At 39.9% G+C, this 18,455-nt stretch overlaps 1 protein-coding gene across 6 annotated transcripts in view; it reads left to right on the top strand.

Moving 5' to 3' along the window:
* The window catches only part of LOC134342426 (cullin-9), a 318,694-nt gene that overhangs the window by 170,519 nt on the left and 129,720 nt on the right, over positions 1-18,455 (top strand). For all 6 annotated transcript variants that reach the window (XM_063040545.1, XM_063040547.1, XM_063040543.1 and 3 more), the window contains exons 17-18: positions 17,975-18,070; positions 18,275-18,450. In XM_063040545.1, coding sequence (XP_062896615.1) covers positions 17,975-18,070; positions 18,275-18,450 — 272 coding nt within the window. The remainder of the gene's footprint in view (positions 1-17,974; positions 18,071-18,274; positions 18,451-18,455) is intronic.

Raw genomic sequence — 18,455 nt, 5'->3', positions numbered from 1 at the left:
TGCTCTCAAAAAAAAAAGCTGCATACCTGAAGTTTAGAAAGACACCTGGATGTTCCACAATGCTTCTGGAACAATGTTCTGTGTACAGGTGAGACAGAAGTTGAACATTTTTGGCAGAAATGCACATCGCTATGTTTGGAGAGAAAAGGGCTCTGCACACCAATGCCAAAACCTCATCCCAACTGTGAAGCATGGTGGAAGGAGCATCATGATTTGGGGCTGCGTTGCTACCTCAGAGCCTGGACAGCTTGCAATTGTTGAGGGAACAATTATTTCAAAATTGTATCCAGGCATGTCAAGGAAGCAGTCCGTCACCTGAAGCTTTATAGAAGTTGGATGATGCAACAAGACGATGATCTGAAACACAAGGGTTAATCAACAACAGAATGGTTTAAGAAGAAAAAAATTTATGTTTTATAATCCAGACTTTAACCCAATTGAGGTGCTGTGGCTTGACCTGAAGATACCTGTTCTTGCAAGGTATCGCAGAAATATTGATGAACTGAAACAATTTTGTTTGCATGTTTTCCTTATGATTGTTTGGATTCCTTCTGGGTGCTCTAGTTTCCTCGCATATCCCAAAGGCATGGGAGTGGGAGGGGTTAATTCAGCTCCGCATTTGTCCTTAGTGTATGGATGGGTTTATAAAATCTGAGGAAATTGATGAGAGAATCATTGCACAGAAATTACCTGAAAAATTGACACTCCATTTCCCTCCACAGATGTGTCTAACCCCCTGAGTTCCTGCAACAGTTTTGTTTTTCTGCTTTCGCCAGCTTGTCCATGCTGACTATAGTGCTTTCCTGAGCTAGCCCCATTTTCCTGCATTTGGCAAATTTCCCTCTAAGTATTTCCGATCTATGTCTTTTAAACATAGTAATCATACTCGTCTCTATTACTTTACCTGGTAGCTTGTTCCATGTACTCTGTTTGGAAAAACTTGCCTGAAGTTCCCTTTAAATCTTTTCTCTCTCACTTTAAGCATGTGCAATGTTTATATTGCCGTAAACATCCATAAACATTAAACATAATTTTAGATTTCTTTATCTTGGGGAAAAGGCTACCTGATCTCTGCCCTTATGGTTTTATAAACCTCTAAAATTACCCCTCAGCTGCCTCCACTCCAAGGAAAATATCCTCATCCTGTCCAGTCGCTTATAGCTCAAGCCCTCCAGTCCCAGCATTCTTGTGGATCTTTCCTGGAACCTGCCTAAGCTCAATTATATTCTTCCCATAGGGTGGCTCTAGGAGCAGTCTCGCCAGTGTCTTGTACACTTGTGCCCAGTTCAGTTAAGTCAAGCTTGTCATGTCGTCTTCACAATCTTGTGTACTTGTATTGCACTTTCAGGGGAATATGTACTTGTGGCTCTCGGCCCCCTTTGTTCTCCACTGTGTGGGAAAGTAGCCAGTATAATCAAAGGTCCCAGTCATTTTCTCCTTTACTCCCTTCCATCAAGCAGAAGATACAAAAGTTTGAAAACACGCACCACCTGGATTAAGAATAGCTTCTGTCCTGCTGTTAGGACTCTTGAACAGACCTTTTGATGAAGGTGAACTCTTGACCTCATTTTATCTTGTGATGGAGCATGCATCTTAGTGCCTATCTGCACTGTATTTTCTCTGTAACTAACACTGTATACTGTATTTTGTTATTGCTTTTCCCTTTATACTACCTCGATGTACTTACATTTTGAAATTACCTGTATGGATGATGTGCAAAACGGGAGAGCCCTGCTGGCAGCCGAAGGAGTAACATCTTTTTGAACTTGCTCCTACCTTATCTATCTTTCTGTTTCCTACCAGTTTTTTGAAACCTTATTATAAATCTCAATATTGCTTTGAGAAAGACTAAAGCCTCTGCAAAAGAAAAAGAAGTTCATTCTCCAACCACCTTGTAATCAATTGGAGATTTCCTTAAAAAACAAAGAACAGAACTCTCTGAGGAATTCAACATCTTAATGTCAAGTTGGACACTATTCAACAAACTCTAATCGAACATGAAAAGCGAATTAAGGAGAATAAAGAAACTTTGTCGATACTGGAAGCGGACTTAGAAGACATGAGTAAGCTCTGCAAAATATTATCATTAACTAGTGAAAAATTAACAAGGAAGATTACCAACCTGGAAAGCAGAAACAGAAGGAACAATTTATGTATTCTGGGTCTTGAAGAATCAATTGAAGTTGCTCACCCCACGGAGTTCTTTGCAAGTTTTCTGAAACAGCTATTCCCTGATTTATTGCAGTCTGTGCCTAAGTTGGACTGTGCCCACTGGTCGCTGGCCCCCAAACCTAAGTCGGGAGAGTGACCTAGGTTGGTTATTTTATGTTTTCATAAATTTCATACTGAGGAGCTTTTAATTCGTCATACCTGTTGAGTAGGAATGATCGATTACAATGGGAAGATGATCAGATTCGTGAAAGATTATACACTGGAGGTCATGGCTGAACGTGCTAAGTATAAAGAGGTCATGTCACTGCTTTATAATACGGTTTAAGCCCTCCCTTCGCTTCCCCATACGTCTTAGAATCGTTCTGAAAAATGGTGTGCAGAAATGGCTGGGATTGGTTGAACATGCACAGAAGTTTTTGAAAGCAGAAGATTAATTGCGTAATATCTCTTACAAGAACAATTATCTTTTTAATGTTGGATAAAATAAGGTTTTAATAAACTTGCGTTTTGACTGTTTATATATCTTGTTTTTTGATATTTTCTTTATTTTTTACTACTTTTTTGAGGTTTATCTGTATTTTTTTAAATTGTTAAAATGAATCCTCTTATGTTTTGGATTTCTGATCCAAGTTTTTTTTGGCCTGTTTTGTCTTGGTAGGAACATAATAACCTTGAATGATTGGAGTTTTGCCAGCAGGGTTTCTTCGGGAGGGTTGCCTTTAGGATTTAGCATGCCGACTGTCCTTTGGCCGGCTCTTTGGCTTTGGGAGGGGGAAGGGGTGAGGTCTCTTTTTTTATTTTTTCTCTGGAAGCTGAGTTTGGCTACCATCTAAATTTTCTGTTTGAGTACCTTATTTTACAGTTCGTTCTCTGGTTCTAATAATTTATGGTCAGATCTTTTAACTTCTGTTAATTAGTATTTAAAATGGATGGAAATATTAATTTACTTAGTTTTAATGTGAAAGGGTTAAATCATCCTGTGAAATGGAATAAGATTTTTGCTTATATTAAAAAGTTAAGTGCCCCCATTATTTTTCTACAACAAACACATGTACGTAGTTGTGACAACGCACGCCTTTTTAATCGGTGGAGGGGTCTATAATTTCATTCTTCATTCAGAGCAAAATCTCGAGGGGTCTCGATTTTTATAGGCAATACAATTTCTTTTATTCAACATAAAGTTGTCTTTGACCCTAATAGGCGATTTATCATAGTGTCAGAGAAACTGGATAATAAATTAATTGTATGTGCTAATGTATATGCCCCCAATGAGGATGACCCAGGATTTTTTGAGTGTTTCTTTTCATTCCTGCCAGATTCAAGTCTTTATTCTTTAGTGATGGGAGGAGATTTAAATTGTTCTCTAGACCCAGTATTAGATCGTTCTTCTCTTAAATCAGCCACACCTAATAAATCAGCTTTATTTATTCAATCCTTTCTAACGAAATGTGATATTGTTGATGTCTGGAGTTTTTTTCACCCAGCAGAAAGGGAGTACTCATTCTTCTCTCATGTTCATCATTCCTGTACCAGGATTGATTTTTTTTTATTGATAGTCAAATGATTCCATTAGTTCGATCCATTGAATATAAAGAAATAGCTGTATCTGATCATTCTCCTGTATTTCTATCTTTAAATCTTCCTGGCTTCGCTCATATGAACAGATCCTGGCGTTTTAATTTAACTTTGTTATCTGATTAAGGACTTTCTAAAATTTCTGGAGAATCAAATTACTCTTTCTTGAAGAAAATGTGTTGGAAAAGACTTCTAGTCTTATCATTTGGGATGCTTTTAAGGCATATATTAGAGGACAAATTATCTCCGATACTGAATATATTAAGAAAAAAGCTAATAAGGAGAGAACTGATTTAGGTAATCAATTAAAACAGACCAGAAATATGCTTTGGCACCAGACCCTGAACTATACAAAAGACGTATTGAAATTAAAACTAAATATGATCTTCTTATAACGTATCCAATTGAAAGCCAACTTTTACAAGATAGAAGCCAATTCTATATACGTGGAGAAAAAACTGGTAACCTATTGGCTAATCAATTGAAGATCTTTATAGCTAAACGACAAATTAAAGAAATTTGCAGAACCAATGGTGATATGACAACTGGCTATTTTGAATTAACATACATCAAAGTTGCTGGTGAATGCAGCAGGCCAGGCAGCATCTATAGGAAGAAGCGCAGTCGACGTTTCAGGCCGAGACCCTTCGTCAGGACTAACTGAAGGAAGAGTGAGTAAGGGATTTGAAAGCTGGAGGGGGAGGGGGAGATGCAAAATGATAGGAGAAGACAGGAGGGGGAGGGATGGAGCCGAGAGCTGGACAGGTGATAGGCAGAAGGGGATACGAGAGGATCATGGGACAGGAGGTCCGGGAAGAAAGATGGGGGGGGGTGACCCAGAGGATGGGCAAGAGGTATATTCAGAGGGACAGAGGGAGAAAAAGGAGAGTGAGAGAAAGAATGTGTGCATTAAAAAGAGTAACAGATGGGGTACGAGGGGGAGGTGGGGCCTAGCGGAAGTTAGAGAAGTCAATGTTCATGCCATCAGGTTGGAGGCTACCCATACGGAATATAAGGTGTTGTTCCTCCAACCTGAGTGTGGCTTCATCTTTACAGTAGAGGAGGCCGTGGATAGACATGTCAGAATGGGAATGGGATGTGGAATTAAAATGTGTGGCCACTGGGAGATCCTGCTTTCTCTGGCGGACAGAGCGTAGATGTTCAGCAAAGCGGTCTCCCAGTCTGCGTCGGGTCTCACCAATATATAAAAGGCCACATCGGGAGCACGCATGCAGAACTCGTTGACTTTATTAACTTTGCCTCCAACTTCCACCCTGCCCTCAAGTTTACCTGGTCCATTTCTGACACCTCCCTCCCCTTTCTAGATCTTTCTGTCTCTGTCTCTGGAGACAGCTTATCCACTGATGTCTACTATAAGCCTACTGACTCTCACAGCTATCTGGACTATTCCTCTTCTCACCCTGTCTCTTGCAAAAACGCCATCCCCTTCTCGCAATTCCTCCGTCTCCGCCGCATCTGCTCTCAGGATGAGGCTTTTCATTCTAGGACGAGGGAGATGTCTTCATTTTTTAAAGAAAGGGGCTTCCCTTCCTCCACTATCAACTCTGCTCTTAAACGCATCTCCCCCATTTCACGTACATCTGCTCTCACTCCATCCTCCCACCACCCCACTAGGAATAGGGTTCCCCTGGTCCTCACCTACCACCCCACCAGCCTCCGGGTCCAACATATTATTCTCCGCAACTTCCGCCACCTCCAACGGGATCCCACCACTAAGCATATCTTTCCCTCCCCCCCTCTCTCTGCATTCCGCAGGGATCGCTCCCTACACAACTCCCTTGTCCATTCGTCCTCCCCATCCCTCCCCACTGATCTCCCTCCTGGCACTTATCCGTGTAAGCGGAACAAGTGCTACACATGCCCTTACACTTCCTCCCTTACCACCGTTCAGGGCCCCAAACAGTCCTTCCAGGTGAGGCATCACTTCACCTGTGAGTCGACTGGGGTGATATACTGCGTCCGGTGCTCCCGATGTGGCCTTTTATATATTAGTGAGACCCGACGCAGACTGGGAGACCGCTTTGCTGAACATCTACGCTCTGTCCGCCAGAGAAAGCAGGATCTCCCAGTGGCCACACATTTTAATTCCACATCCCATTCCCATTCTGACATGTCTATCCACGGCCTCCTCTACTGTAAAGATGAAGCCACACTCAGGTTGGAGGAACAACACCTTATATTCCGTATGGGTAGCCTCCAACCTGATGGCATGAACATTGACTTCTCTAACTTCCGCTAGGCCCCACCTCCCCCTCGTACCCCATCTGTTACTCTTTTTAATGCACACATTCTTTCTCTCACTCTCCTTTTTCTCCCTCTGTCCCTCTGAATATACCTCTTGCCCATCCTCTGGGTCACCCCCCCCCATCTTTCTTCCCGGACCTCCTGTCCCATGATCCTCTCGTATCCCCTTCTGCCTATCACCTGTCCAGCTCTCGGCTCCATCCCTCCCCCTCCTGTCTTCTCCTATCATTTTGCATCTCCCCCTCCCCCTCCAGCTTTCAAATCCCTTACTCACTCTTCCTTCAGTTAGTCCTGACGAAGGGTCTCGGCCTGAAACGTCGACTGCGCTTCTTCCTATAGATGCTGCCTGGCCTGCTGCGTTCACCAGCAACTTTGATGTATGTTGCTTGAATTTCCAGCATCTGCAGAATTCCTGTTATTTTGAATTAACTGACACTTTTAGAGAATTTTATTCTAAACAATATAGTTCTGATTTTGTTGAAGATAATATTCCAATGAACAATTTTTTAGACCAGTTAAATATTCCTGAACTTCGGTTGATAAACAAAAGCAGTTGGATCAACCTGTTTCTCAGGAGGAAAACACTGAGGCTATATATGCATTGCATTCTGGGAAATCTTCAGGACCTGACGGATTCTCTGGAGAATTTTATAAGGCTTTTTCTTCATTGCTTATACCTTATTTATGTTCTACCCTTACTGATTCCTTCAAAGTGAATAGGTTGCCACAGTCTTTTTATGAAGCTTCCATTTTGCTTATTCTTAAAAAAGAATAAGAATTCCACTGGATGCTCTTCATATAGACCAATCTCTTTACTCAGTGTTGATGCTAAGATCCTATCTAAAGTTTTGGCCCATAGACTTGAAAATACGATACCTTCTATAATATCTGATGATCAGACAGGATTTATTAAAATTCAATATTCCCATTTTAATATACGACGACTGTTAAATTTTATGCATTCTACATCCAAGGAAATATCGGAACATGTGATTTCTCTGGATGTGGAGAAGGCTTTTGACCGAGTTGAATAAAATTACCTATTTAAAACCTTAGAATAATTTAATTTTGGGCCCAATTTTATTCATTAGATTAAATTACTTTACTTATTTCCCTTTGCTTGGGTCCTTACTAACTTTCAGAATTCTAATCCAATTATACTCCAACGTGGAACCAGACAAGGATGTCCGTTGAGCCCTTTGCTTTTTGATTCGGTATTAGAACCTTTAGCAATTGACTTTTGAGAGTCTAAAGATATCACCGGTATCTTAAGGAAAGGTACTATTCACAAAGTCTCGCTTTATGCTGATGACCAATTGCTTTTTATATCTAATGTTGCAACTCCTTTACCTTCTATGTTTCTTTTACTGACTATTTTTAGTCAGTTTTCAGGATATAAATTGAATTTACATAAGCGTGAACTGTTTCCTTTAAATAATTTGGTATCAACCGATATTAACCTTCCTTTTAAAATTATAAGAAAACAATGTACATATTTGGATGTAACAGTCACTAAGAATTATAAAGATCTATTCAAAGAAAATTTTCTAACCTTAATGAATTATGTGAAAAGGACACTTTCAATTTAAAGTGGTACATAGGGCTCATATGCCTAAAGACAAGCTCTCTCATTGTTTTGCAGATATATCTCCTTATTGTGACAGATGTAATAATGGAGAGGCTTCATTTATTCATATGTTTTGGTCATGTACGAGCCTTGAAAAATATTGGAAAGATGTATTCCAAACCTTTTCTGTACTTTTTAAAGTTAATTTTAAGCCCAATCCTTTGACTGCCTTATTTGGTGTTGTTGAGGAAAGAGCTATAATTTTGGAGCCTTCTCATCTGCGGGTACTGGCTTTTAATACTGGCTAGGAGGGTGATCTTGCTTAAATGGAAGGAGGTTACCCCTCCCCCCCACACATGTTCAATGGTTATGCAATGTTATGTCATGTTTAAATTTGGAGAAGATTCATTGTTCGATTTCTGATTCTAACCAAGATTTTCAAATGCTATGGGAACCTTTTCTGAACTATTTAAAAAATCTTTGAATTGTTATTGTTATTAAAATATAGATCTGTGTTATTATTATAAAACACTATATGGTAAAGTACACTTCTTTTTTTTCTCTTGTTTTCTTACCAACCAGCTTTGTCTTGGTAGTGGGTGTAGATTTTTTAAATAATATAATTAACCATATTATTGTTTTCATAATTCAATTTATTTTATTTGATTGATCGTGAATATGGGATACCGGGATTGTATTAGTGGGATTTATATATAGTACATTTTGTGCTATCTTATTTTTTGATTTATAATAAGTATCCTTATGAATTCTGTATTTGTGTATCTGAAATTTAATAAAAATATTAGAAAAAGAAAGATGTGAGAAACAAAGTTTTTCACTGTATCTTGGTTTATTTGGTAATATTCAGCCAATTATCCAAGGTGCGCTAATTTACTTAAGCTTAATGCAGTGGATGGTTGGTTGAGAGCACAGACTCAGTGAGTCTAAGAGTCTTTTTCTGTGCTCTATGATTATGACTCTTGAATGTAATCTAAGGTTTAATTTTTGTCATTTACCTTCCTTTAAAATTCATATGAACATTAACAGGAAGCCATTCATTGTTGGGTGGCTGACTGCTTAATTTGATTGTCTCAGTTGTTTTGAGGACATAATGAGTGCAGTGGATAGAGGGGAACAGGTGGATGTCGTATACTTGGATTTCCAGAAGCCATTTGATAAGGTGCCGCACAAGAGACTTATAAATAAGATACGGATGCATGGAGTTGGAGGAAGTGTATTGGCGTGGATAGTGGATTGGTTAACCAATAGAAGGCAGAGAGTTGGTATAAATGGGTGTTTCTCCAGTTGGCAGTCGGTGGTAAGTGGGGTGCTGCAGGGGTTGGTGCTGGGCCGGCAGCTGTTTACCGTTTACATTGACGATTTGGAAGAGGGGACCGAGTGTAGTGTTGCAAAATTTACTGATGACACTAAACTGAGTGGAAAAGCAAATTGTACAGAGGAGGTGGAGAGTCTGCAGAAGGATATAGATAGGTTAAGTGAGTGGGCAAAGGTCTGGCAGATGGAATACAATGTTGGTAAATGTGAGATCATCCACTTTGGAAGGAATAATGGAAGAGCAGATTATTATTTAAGTGGTGAAAGATTGCAGCATGCTGTTGTGCAGAGGGACTTGGGAGTGCTTGTTCATGAATCGCAAAAAGTTGGCTTGCAGGTACAACAGGTTATTAAGAAGGCAAACGGAATGTTGGCCTTTATTGCTAAAGGGATTGAGTTCAAGAGCAGGGAGGTCATGCTGCAACTATACAGGGTACTGGTGAGGCCGCACCTGGAGTACTGTGTGCGGCTCTGGTCTCCATACGTGAGGAAGGATATACTGGCTTTGCGGGCAGTACAGAGGAGGTTCACCAGGTTGATTCCAGGGATGAAGGGGATGAGGAGAGATTGAGTCACCTGGGACTATACCTCTGGAATTCAGAAGAATGAGAGGGGATCCTATAGAAACATACAAAATTTTGAAAGGGATAGATAGAAGTAGGACAGTTGTTTCCATTGGTAGGTGAGACGAGAACTAGGGGACATTGCCTCAGGATTCAGGGGAGAAGATTTAGGACGGAGATGAGGAGAAACTGTTTTTCCCAGAGAGTGGTGAATCTGTGGAATTCTCTGCCCAGGGAAGCAGTTGAGGCTTCTTCACTAAATATATTTAAGATACAGTTAGATAGATTTTTACATAGTAAGGGAATTAAGGGTTATGGGGAAAAGGCAGGTGGATGGAACTCTGTTTACGGACAGATCAGCCATGATCTTATTGAATGGCGGGGCAGGCTCGATGGGCCAGATGGCTTACTCCTGCTCCTATTTCTTACGTTCTTATGTTTTATTTTCTGTTTTAAAGCTTGTTTGTTATGCATGAATAACTACCTATGCTTAGAGTCATAAATTTCTGTGATGCTATTAATTTATCATCAACTTTTTAAATGTAGGGTAAATGCAAGCGGGTTTTTTCCACTGAGGTTGGGTAGGACTACAACTAGAGGTCATGGGTGAAAGGTGAAAAGTTTAAGGGGAACATTGGGTGAAACTCATTTACTCAGAGGGTAGTGAGAATGTGGAACAAGCTGCCAATGCAAGTGGTACATGCAAGCTTGATTTCAACATTTAAGAGAAGTGTGGATAGATACATGGATGGTAGAAGTATAGAGGTCAATGGGAGTAGGCAGTTTTAATGGTTTGGCATTACTAATGGGCCAAAGGACTTATTTATTTGCTATACTTTTCTATGACTCTATCTCTAGTGTACATGTTCCAGTGATGCATTGAGCAGATCTCCAAGTCCCATTGCAGGATTCTCATTTCATTTTTAAATCTTTTTTATTAATTATTATTGAAGATCAACAAAAAAAATACATTAAAGTAATCAAGTCAACATGGCAATATGTACAGTGATGAATTAAATTACCAAATAACTGATTAACAAAGCTAAACAATATATCAATAATAAGAAGAAAAAATAAAGTTTTAAGACTTTTTTTGAAAAAAGAAGGAAAAAAAAACTCCCAACTAAAACAAAAACCCCTGCTAACAAAAAAAACCATTGGAAGCACAACCCCAGAGCTATATGCCATACAAGCTTCCATTAAAAAAAACATCAATCCACCAACTCAAATCCATTTAAACAAGAATCAGAAGGAAACCATCTTAATTAACTCAAATCAGATGATAGTAGCGGGCAAAAGTCTCAAAGTCAAATCGAGGATCGAAAGTTTGACTTTTGATTTTCTCCAAACTAAGACATAGCATCACCTGAGAGAACCATTGTATCAAAGTGAGAGCAGAGGCATCTTTCCATTTCAGTAAAATAACCCTTCTAGCCAATAATGTAACAAATGCAATTACATGTTGGTCTGATATAGAAATACCATGAGTATGTTAAGGGATTATACCGAACAAAACTGTCAATTTATTAGGTTGTAAATTAATTTTTAAAGCTTTAAAAATTGTAGAGAAAATAGATTTCCAAAACTGTTTCAATACAGAACGCGACCAAAACATATGTGTTAGTGTAGCTGTCTCGGTTTTACATCTATCACACTGACTATCAACATTAAGAAACATTTTAGACAGTCTCTCCTTTGTCAAATAGTAACGATGTACAATTCTAAATTGAATTAAAGAGTGACTAGCACAAATCGAAGAAGAGTTAACCAACTTCACAATTCGCAACCAATCCTCTGTTATCAAGGTCATGTTAAGCTCTCTTTCCCAATCTTGCTTAATCTTAAGTGAAGGGTAATTGTACTGTTGTAATAGTAAATTATAAATTTTCCCAATATAACCTTTCACTAAAGGATTCATTTTTAAAATAATGTCTTAACAGGTCAGAATCCTGTATATATGGAAATTACTTAAATATTCTTGTAAGAAATGTCTGACCTGAAGATATTGCAAGAAATGTGAGTACGAGAGAGAGTATTTAGTTACAAATTTCTCAAAAGACATCAATCAGCCTTCTTGGAACAGATCAATGAAGGAATAGACTCCTTTATTCCTCCAAAGAAAAAAGGTAGGATCACTTAATGAAGGTTTAAATAAATAATTACGATAAATTAAAACTAAGAATGTTAAATTTTTTGGGATTTAAAAAATTGCAAAACTGGTACCAAATTTGTAATGACTGCTTAATCATAGGATATAAATTTAGATTAGAAATTTTGGCCAGTTGTACAGGTAACGAAGCTCCTGATAACAAGGTTAAGTAAAATTGTTTCACAGCTTTCAATTCCAAATCAGCCCAAGGTGGTCGTTCACTTTTATCAGCCCAATATAACCAGGAACACACATAACGTATATTAACAGTCCAATAGTACATTCTTAAATTAGGCAGAGCAAGACCTCCATCCTTTTTTAATTTTTGTAAATGATATTTTCCAATTCTTGGTCTTTTATTATTTCAAACAAAAGATGAAATAATAGGATCATCCTGATCAAAAAATCTTCTTGGTTAAAAAAATAGGGATATTTTGAAATATATATAAAAGTTTTGGTAAAATCATCATTTTAACTGCATGAATTCGGCCAGCTAACGAAAGTGAAAGTGGATGTCCGTTAAGTCCCCTGTTATTTAATTTGGTGCTGGAACCCTTGGCCATCGCACTTCGTGAAGCTAAAGATATCCATGGAATTTCCATAAATGGGACTGTTCATAAGATCTCCCTTTATGCTGATGATCTCTTAGTTTATGTTTTGAATCCTGAAGAATCCATTCCTAGTTTTTCGAAATTATTAAATGAATTTGGAAAGTTTTTGGGATATAAATTAAACCTTCATAAAAGTGAATTATTTCCTCTAAATGATTCTGCTTCTATATATGATGACATTCCTTTTAAAGTTACGGATTCTTAAATATTTGGGTATTATTATCACTAAAATCACCGAGACCTTTATAGAGCTAATTTGGGCCTTTTAGTGGATTTTATGAAGCATTTATTTTGTAGATGGAATCCATTGCAGGATTATCCCATGGAACCTTACAGAAAGCAAAAAAAAAAAATCCAGATATTTGACTCAGAGGCTTTAGGTTTTTGTCTGCAAATTTTTAAAGTTCAGCATTGTATCCCGGGGTCCTCATATGGACTGGTGTGCCATCTTTTCCCAGAACTACTACCCATTTTGGCAGGTGCATCCTGTATTATGAAGAACTGGTATCTCTTCCAATTTCCACTGTTCAGTTATTAAAGGGATTTGAACCTCTGTTAACCCATGAGTCACAGGGTCCTACAGAAACAAACCCTTTGCTTCATGTTCATTCCACTTGTTGTACCTATCTACATTAATCTAATTTATGCTTATTGGAACCATAAGAGATCTGCTAATTCAAATTGAGCACTGTTGCCTCTTCAGCTGGTACCATTACTGGTAGAACATAGCAAAGCAGATCAAATAATCTGTTTGATGGCAGCCATTTCACATTGGTAAGTTTTGATAGTTGGCGCTCCAAACTCTGTTTAGACAGTGAGCAACATAAATTTTGAACCTACTGATATCCTCACAGCTTATAATTTGCAGATTCTCTCAGGATGGTTGTATGAGACTAAGGAACAACTGTAACATGGCTCAATTTCTCTTCCTATCCTGAGCTGTATACAGTGTCTTGTAAAAGTATTGAGCCCTCAACCCTTTGTGCACATAAATGAGTATTACAACTAGGGATTTTAATTTAACTAAGAAGTTTTAATTATGAATCCCATGCTTCTTTTTCATAGCAGAGCCCTAAAAACATGGAAAATTGGAAAGCATAAAAAACGAAAAATTAAAAAACTAGAATGTCAGCAGTTTAAAAGTATTCATCCCTCTTTGCTCAGTACTCAGTTGAACCACCTCTTGCAACTATTTCAGCCAGTAGTCTTTTTTGATAAGTCTGTCTTAGGTTTGCACAAAAAGGTGGAGCAAGATTTGCCCATTCCTCTTTTTGAAGTTGCTCAAGCTGTGCCAGGTTAGTTGGGGAGCTGCTGGGGACATCTCCCTTGAGGTCTTGTCAGAGATTTTCGATTATTTGTATGAGATTTATGCCACACATACAGCTCAATGTTGAGGCCAGAAAATTCCATTTTAGTCTCATTCAACTATAAGACCTTCTTCCACACCTTTACAATATCTTACAAGTGATGCTTTGCAAAGTCTTTATAGGTAAGGATATGCTATTTTCTTTAAGCTGGGGCTTGTTCTGTGCCACTCTTCCATAAATGCTCTTTTTGTGCATGGCCTTTAGAGATTGTGGAACCATAAACTTCATCTCCAGTTGTAGCCGCTGACTTCTGCAGTTCACTCGGAGTGACTTTTAGTGTCACAGTAGCCTCTCTTACAAGTGCCATTCTTCTTCAACAACTAAGTTTAAAGGGGCAGTCTGACTTGGTCAATGTAGCTGTAGTTCCATATTTTTTCATGATGAACTACACTGAGCTCAAGGTATGTTCAGTGCCTTTGAGATGGTCTTGTATCCTCCCTCAGATTTGTGTTTCTTTATTATCATTTCTCTTACTTATCTTGAATGCTGTTTTGTCTTCATTTTTGTTTGGCCGTTGAAAATTTATCATTCTGTTGGACCTTACAGAGAGAGGGAGTATTTATTGTTATGAATTCATTGAAAACAGGTGATCCTCTAATTTTCTATATCAACAAATTAGGTCGGTAGCTAAGGCAATAGTATATTGCACCCGAGAAAAGTTAGTGTAGTAATTACAAAGGGGATGAATACTTTTTCAGCCTCAATTTTGATTTTGTAAATTGTTAACAGGGTTTTGTATTTTTGTTTTGATTTGACATAAATGCATAATGTTTTGCAGATTGGCTTAATAAATCCTACTTCAATATGTTTTAAATTTAGAAAATGAGACAGTAAAATGTAAAAATAATTGTGGGGGCTGAATACTTTTCAAGGCACTGTACTGTAGATGCAAAATATAGTTGAGTTTATTGTCATATGCACAAGTGTGCACAGTTGCAATGAAAACCTTACTTGTAGTGGCATCACAGGTGCATATTGATACAACATTGTTAAGTAGAAAAACTCATTGAAACAAGACACCATGTCCCAGAGATGATCCGAAACCTCATTCTGGACTATTACAGCAATTTCAGGTTGAGAGTCTCCTCAGGGTCACTAACATCCACCTGGCATCGGCTGGAGAAGGACATAATCACTGGCTGCACAATCTCGGTGTCACTCTTCTCATTGGCCATGAACATGATTGTCAAGCCAGCAGAGGTGAAATGTAGAGGCCCCATGGCTAGATCTGGTACTCAGCAGCCCCCATAAGAGCATTCATGAACGACCTGACAGTGATGGCAACATCCGTCCCTGGGTGCAGATGGCTCCTTCAAGGGCTGGAACGGCTCATCTCATGGGCAAGGATGAGCTTTAAACCAGCCATGTCCAGGTCTCTGGTCCTGAAGAAGGGAAGAGTGGCCGACTGGTTCCGCTTTACCCTGGGAGGGATCCAGATTCCAATGGTGACAGAAAAACTAGTCAAGAGCCTGGGCAAGATCTTTGACAGTTCCCTGAAGGACACAGCCGCACTTCAACAAACCAGGAGCAACTTGATAACCTGGCTCACCATGATTTATAAATCGGGGCTTCCAGGAAAATTCAAAGCCTGGATGTACCAACACGGAGTCCTGCCAAGGCTACTCTGGCCCCTTCTAGTCTACGAGGTGCCAATGTCAACAGTGGAGGCTCTAGAGAAGACCATCAGTCAGTTTCTGCGGAGGTGGTTGGGGCTCCCCCAGACCTTAAGCAGCATTGCCCTATATGGGCATTCCAACAAGCTGCAGCTCCCCATCAGTGGACTGTTAGAGGAACTCAAAGTCACTCGACCCAGGGAGGCTATGAGCTACCGAGATTCCTCTGTTGTTAAAGTTGTTTTGGCAGGAATCCGCGTAAAGACTGGAAGGAAGTGGCAGGCACAGGAAGCTGTCGACAGAGTGGTGGCACAGCTGCGGCACAACATTTTGGTGGGCACTGTGGCGATGGGGCAGGCAGGACTGGGCAGTTTTCCCAAACCACGCTACAACAAAACCCATGAAAAGGAGAAGCATCAACTGGTTCAGAATGAGATACATCCAGAAGTGGAGGAAGAATGATACAGCAAGATGGTTGGCATGTACAAACAAGGGCCAGGATTTGATGGGAGCATGCGGAACCTCGCAAGTTCACTTGGACAGAGCTCTGGAGAGCCGAACCATTGCGCATCAAGTTTCTCATCCAATCAGTCTAGAATGTTCTCCCAAGCCCAGCCAATCTGCACAGGTGGGGCATGGCAAACACTCCAGCATGCCAACTGTGCCAGAAGAGGGGCACCTTGGAGCATATCCTAAGTTGCTGCCCAAAGGCATTGGGGGAGGAGCGATACCGCTGACGCCATGACCAAGTCCTAAGGTCTATGGCGGACACAATCAGCACAGCGATTCAAGACAGCAAAAATCAGCACGCTCCCAAACAGTCCATCACCTTTATTAGAGCGGGGGAGAAGGCTCAACATTGGCCTAGCTCCTTGGGAGGGCTTCTTGCCACTGTACGAGACTGGCAGCTCCAAGTCGACGTAGTGAGGCAGTTCAAGTTCCCAGAGAACATCACAGCCACTCCGCTCTGCCCAGATATGGTGTTAATATCGGAGTCTACGAAGCAAGTGGTCCTGCTGGAACTTGCTGTCCCCTGGGGAGACCAGATTGAAGAGGCCAACAAGCACAAGAGGGCTAGATACACAGATCTTGTTGCAGAATGCTGGAGCAATGGCTGGAGAGCTCGCTGTGAGCCAGTCGAAGTTGGGTGCCGGGGCTTTGTTGGTCATTCATTACAGCGGACTCTTAAAACTCCTTGGATTTAAAGGACTGCAATGCAGAAGAGCCACCAAGAGCATTCTGGAGGCTGCTGTAAAGGCCTCATGGTGGCTATGGATCTGGAGGGGGGAATCCGTGGATTAGTTCACCATTTGGACACAAGTCGAGGGCTGATCACTCCCAGCTGGCTCACCTGGTCGAGGTTGTCTGATAATTAAAGAAACACTCTATGACCCCAGGTTAATTACTGAAGACGTGTCCAAGTAGCACCAGAAGTGTATTCTACAACTAGATGCAAAATATAGTTGAGTTTATTGTCATATGCACAAGTCTGCACAGTTGTAATGAAAACCTTACTTGCAGCGGCATCACAGGTGAATAATGACACAATATTGATATGTACGGCATCACGGGTGAATAATGACACAATATTGATATGTAGAAAAACTAACCACAAGTTACATAGCAAGGAAAACAGTCTATTGTAGTTGCTATACTGAGATAGTGATTGGCGTTGTGCAGGTTGATTGAAGAACCAAAGGGTCGAAGGAAAGTATCTATTCTTGAACTTGGTGGTGTGTGACTTCAAGCTTCTATACCCCCTGCGCGATGGTAGCTGCAAGAGTATGGCATGGAATGTGGATACCCTTGATGAAAGGTATTCATAGAAAAGTTGTTCTTCTGGTTTCTCTGCTAGTTAATTTGGATTTGAGAGAATGAGATTCATATGTCCATCATGTGGATTAAGCAGTATTCTCAGAGTAGCCTTGCAAGTAACTGCCATGCACTTTGTTAATGCTAAATATTGTAGCCTCTGTGCATTGGTGATGGAGGGATCAAACATGTTGGGGTGGTGGTTAGCATGCTAATCAAGAATGGTCTGTCTATTCGTTATTGGGAACAAGGTCACTTTCTGATTTTGAACACAAGGTTCTGCAAACGCTAGAAATCTTGAACAACACAGACAAAATGCTGGAGAAGCTCAGCAAGTCAGACGATGTCTATGGAGGTGAACGAAGAGTTGATATTTTGAGCTGAAACCCTTCATTAAAAGTTTGTTGATCCATTGGGATCTAGGGAAGTGTTGGTCTAGTCAGGTAGTGTGAGGTTGCTGATTAATGCAAGAATTGAAGATAATTGTCTTGGATTCCCAGGCACTTTGCACTGAAATGTTTTTTGAAAATTCTATTTGTGTTTTCTTGTAAAAAAAAATTGTATAATTTGTTTTTCTTGTGAACAGTGCTTAACATGATACTATGTGCCTGTGAGGCTGCTGCGAGTAAGTTTTCGATTGCACCTGTGTATTAGTATATTTGTGCGTATGACAATAAATTTGATTTTTATCATTTCATCTATCAACAAGTAAGTGGTAGGCTTTGGTGTCAGTTCTGCTGATTGGATCCTACCAGGCGCATAATACCTGCAGTATTTCTTTGAATGAGTCACTGAACTAAAATCATTTTATTGTTTAAATCAGTAAATTTGAAATAAGTAGTGAGCTATTAACCTTTAACATTTGGTAGTCATAGGTGTCAGCAGTGCTGTTGAATATTCATCATTGACTGTAACTTACCTGATGATCCTACCTTTGCTCTGCAGGTGAATGTGGTCCCCACTGCTAGCCGTGTTTTACTCCTGGAAAACATGACTCGATACTGGGCAATCATCCAGATTCGGATCAAGCGATGCCAGCAGGTAGTATCTTACAATTGCTTGGAGCCTAGTTATGTGATAATTGTTGAAGACGCAATGAAGAATTTCCTTATCAAATTTTGTCAAAAAAGATTCTTTCAAGTGTTCTGATTATTTTTTTCCATTTGCATGCATGTTCAGAAATGTAATTGAAATATGTAGCCAGAGCTGACCCTTACATCTGGTTAATTTTTTTCCTCAAATCAGGGTGGTATTGATACTCGAGTTCATGGATTTGAAGTTCTGGGACCAAAGCCGACCTTCTGGCCAGTGTTCAAGGAGCAGCTTTGCTGTCGAACTTATCTCTTCTACACCACGAAGGCACACACCTGGTGTCAGGAGATTCAGGAGGACAAGATGCAGTTGCTGCAGCTTTTTAGCAAGTAAG

The sequence above is a fragment of the Mobula hypostoma genome, chromosome 2, assembly GCF_963921235.1.
Source record: "Mobula hypostoma chromosome 2, sMobHyp1.1, whole genome shotgun sequence".
Lineage (NCBI taxonomy): Eukaryota > Metazoa > Chordata > Chondrichthyes > Myliobatiformes > Myliobatidae > Mobula > Mobula hypostoma.
The sequence above is the reverse complement of the archived record's forward strand: the minus strand, read 5'-3'. Positions and strand labels throughout refer to the sequence as shown.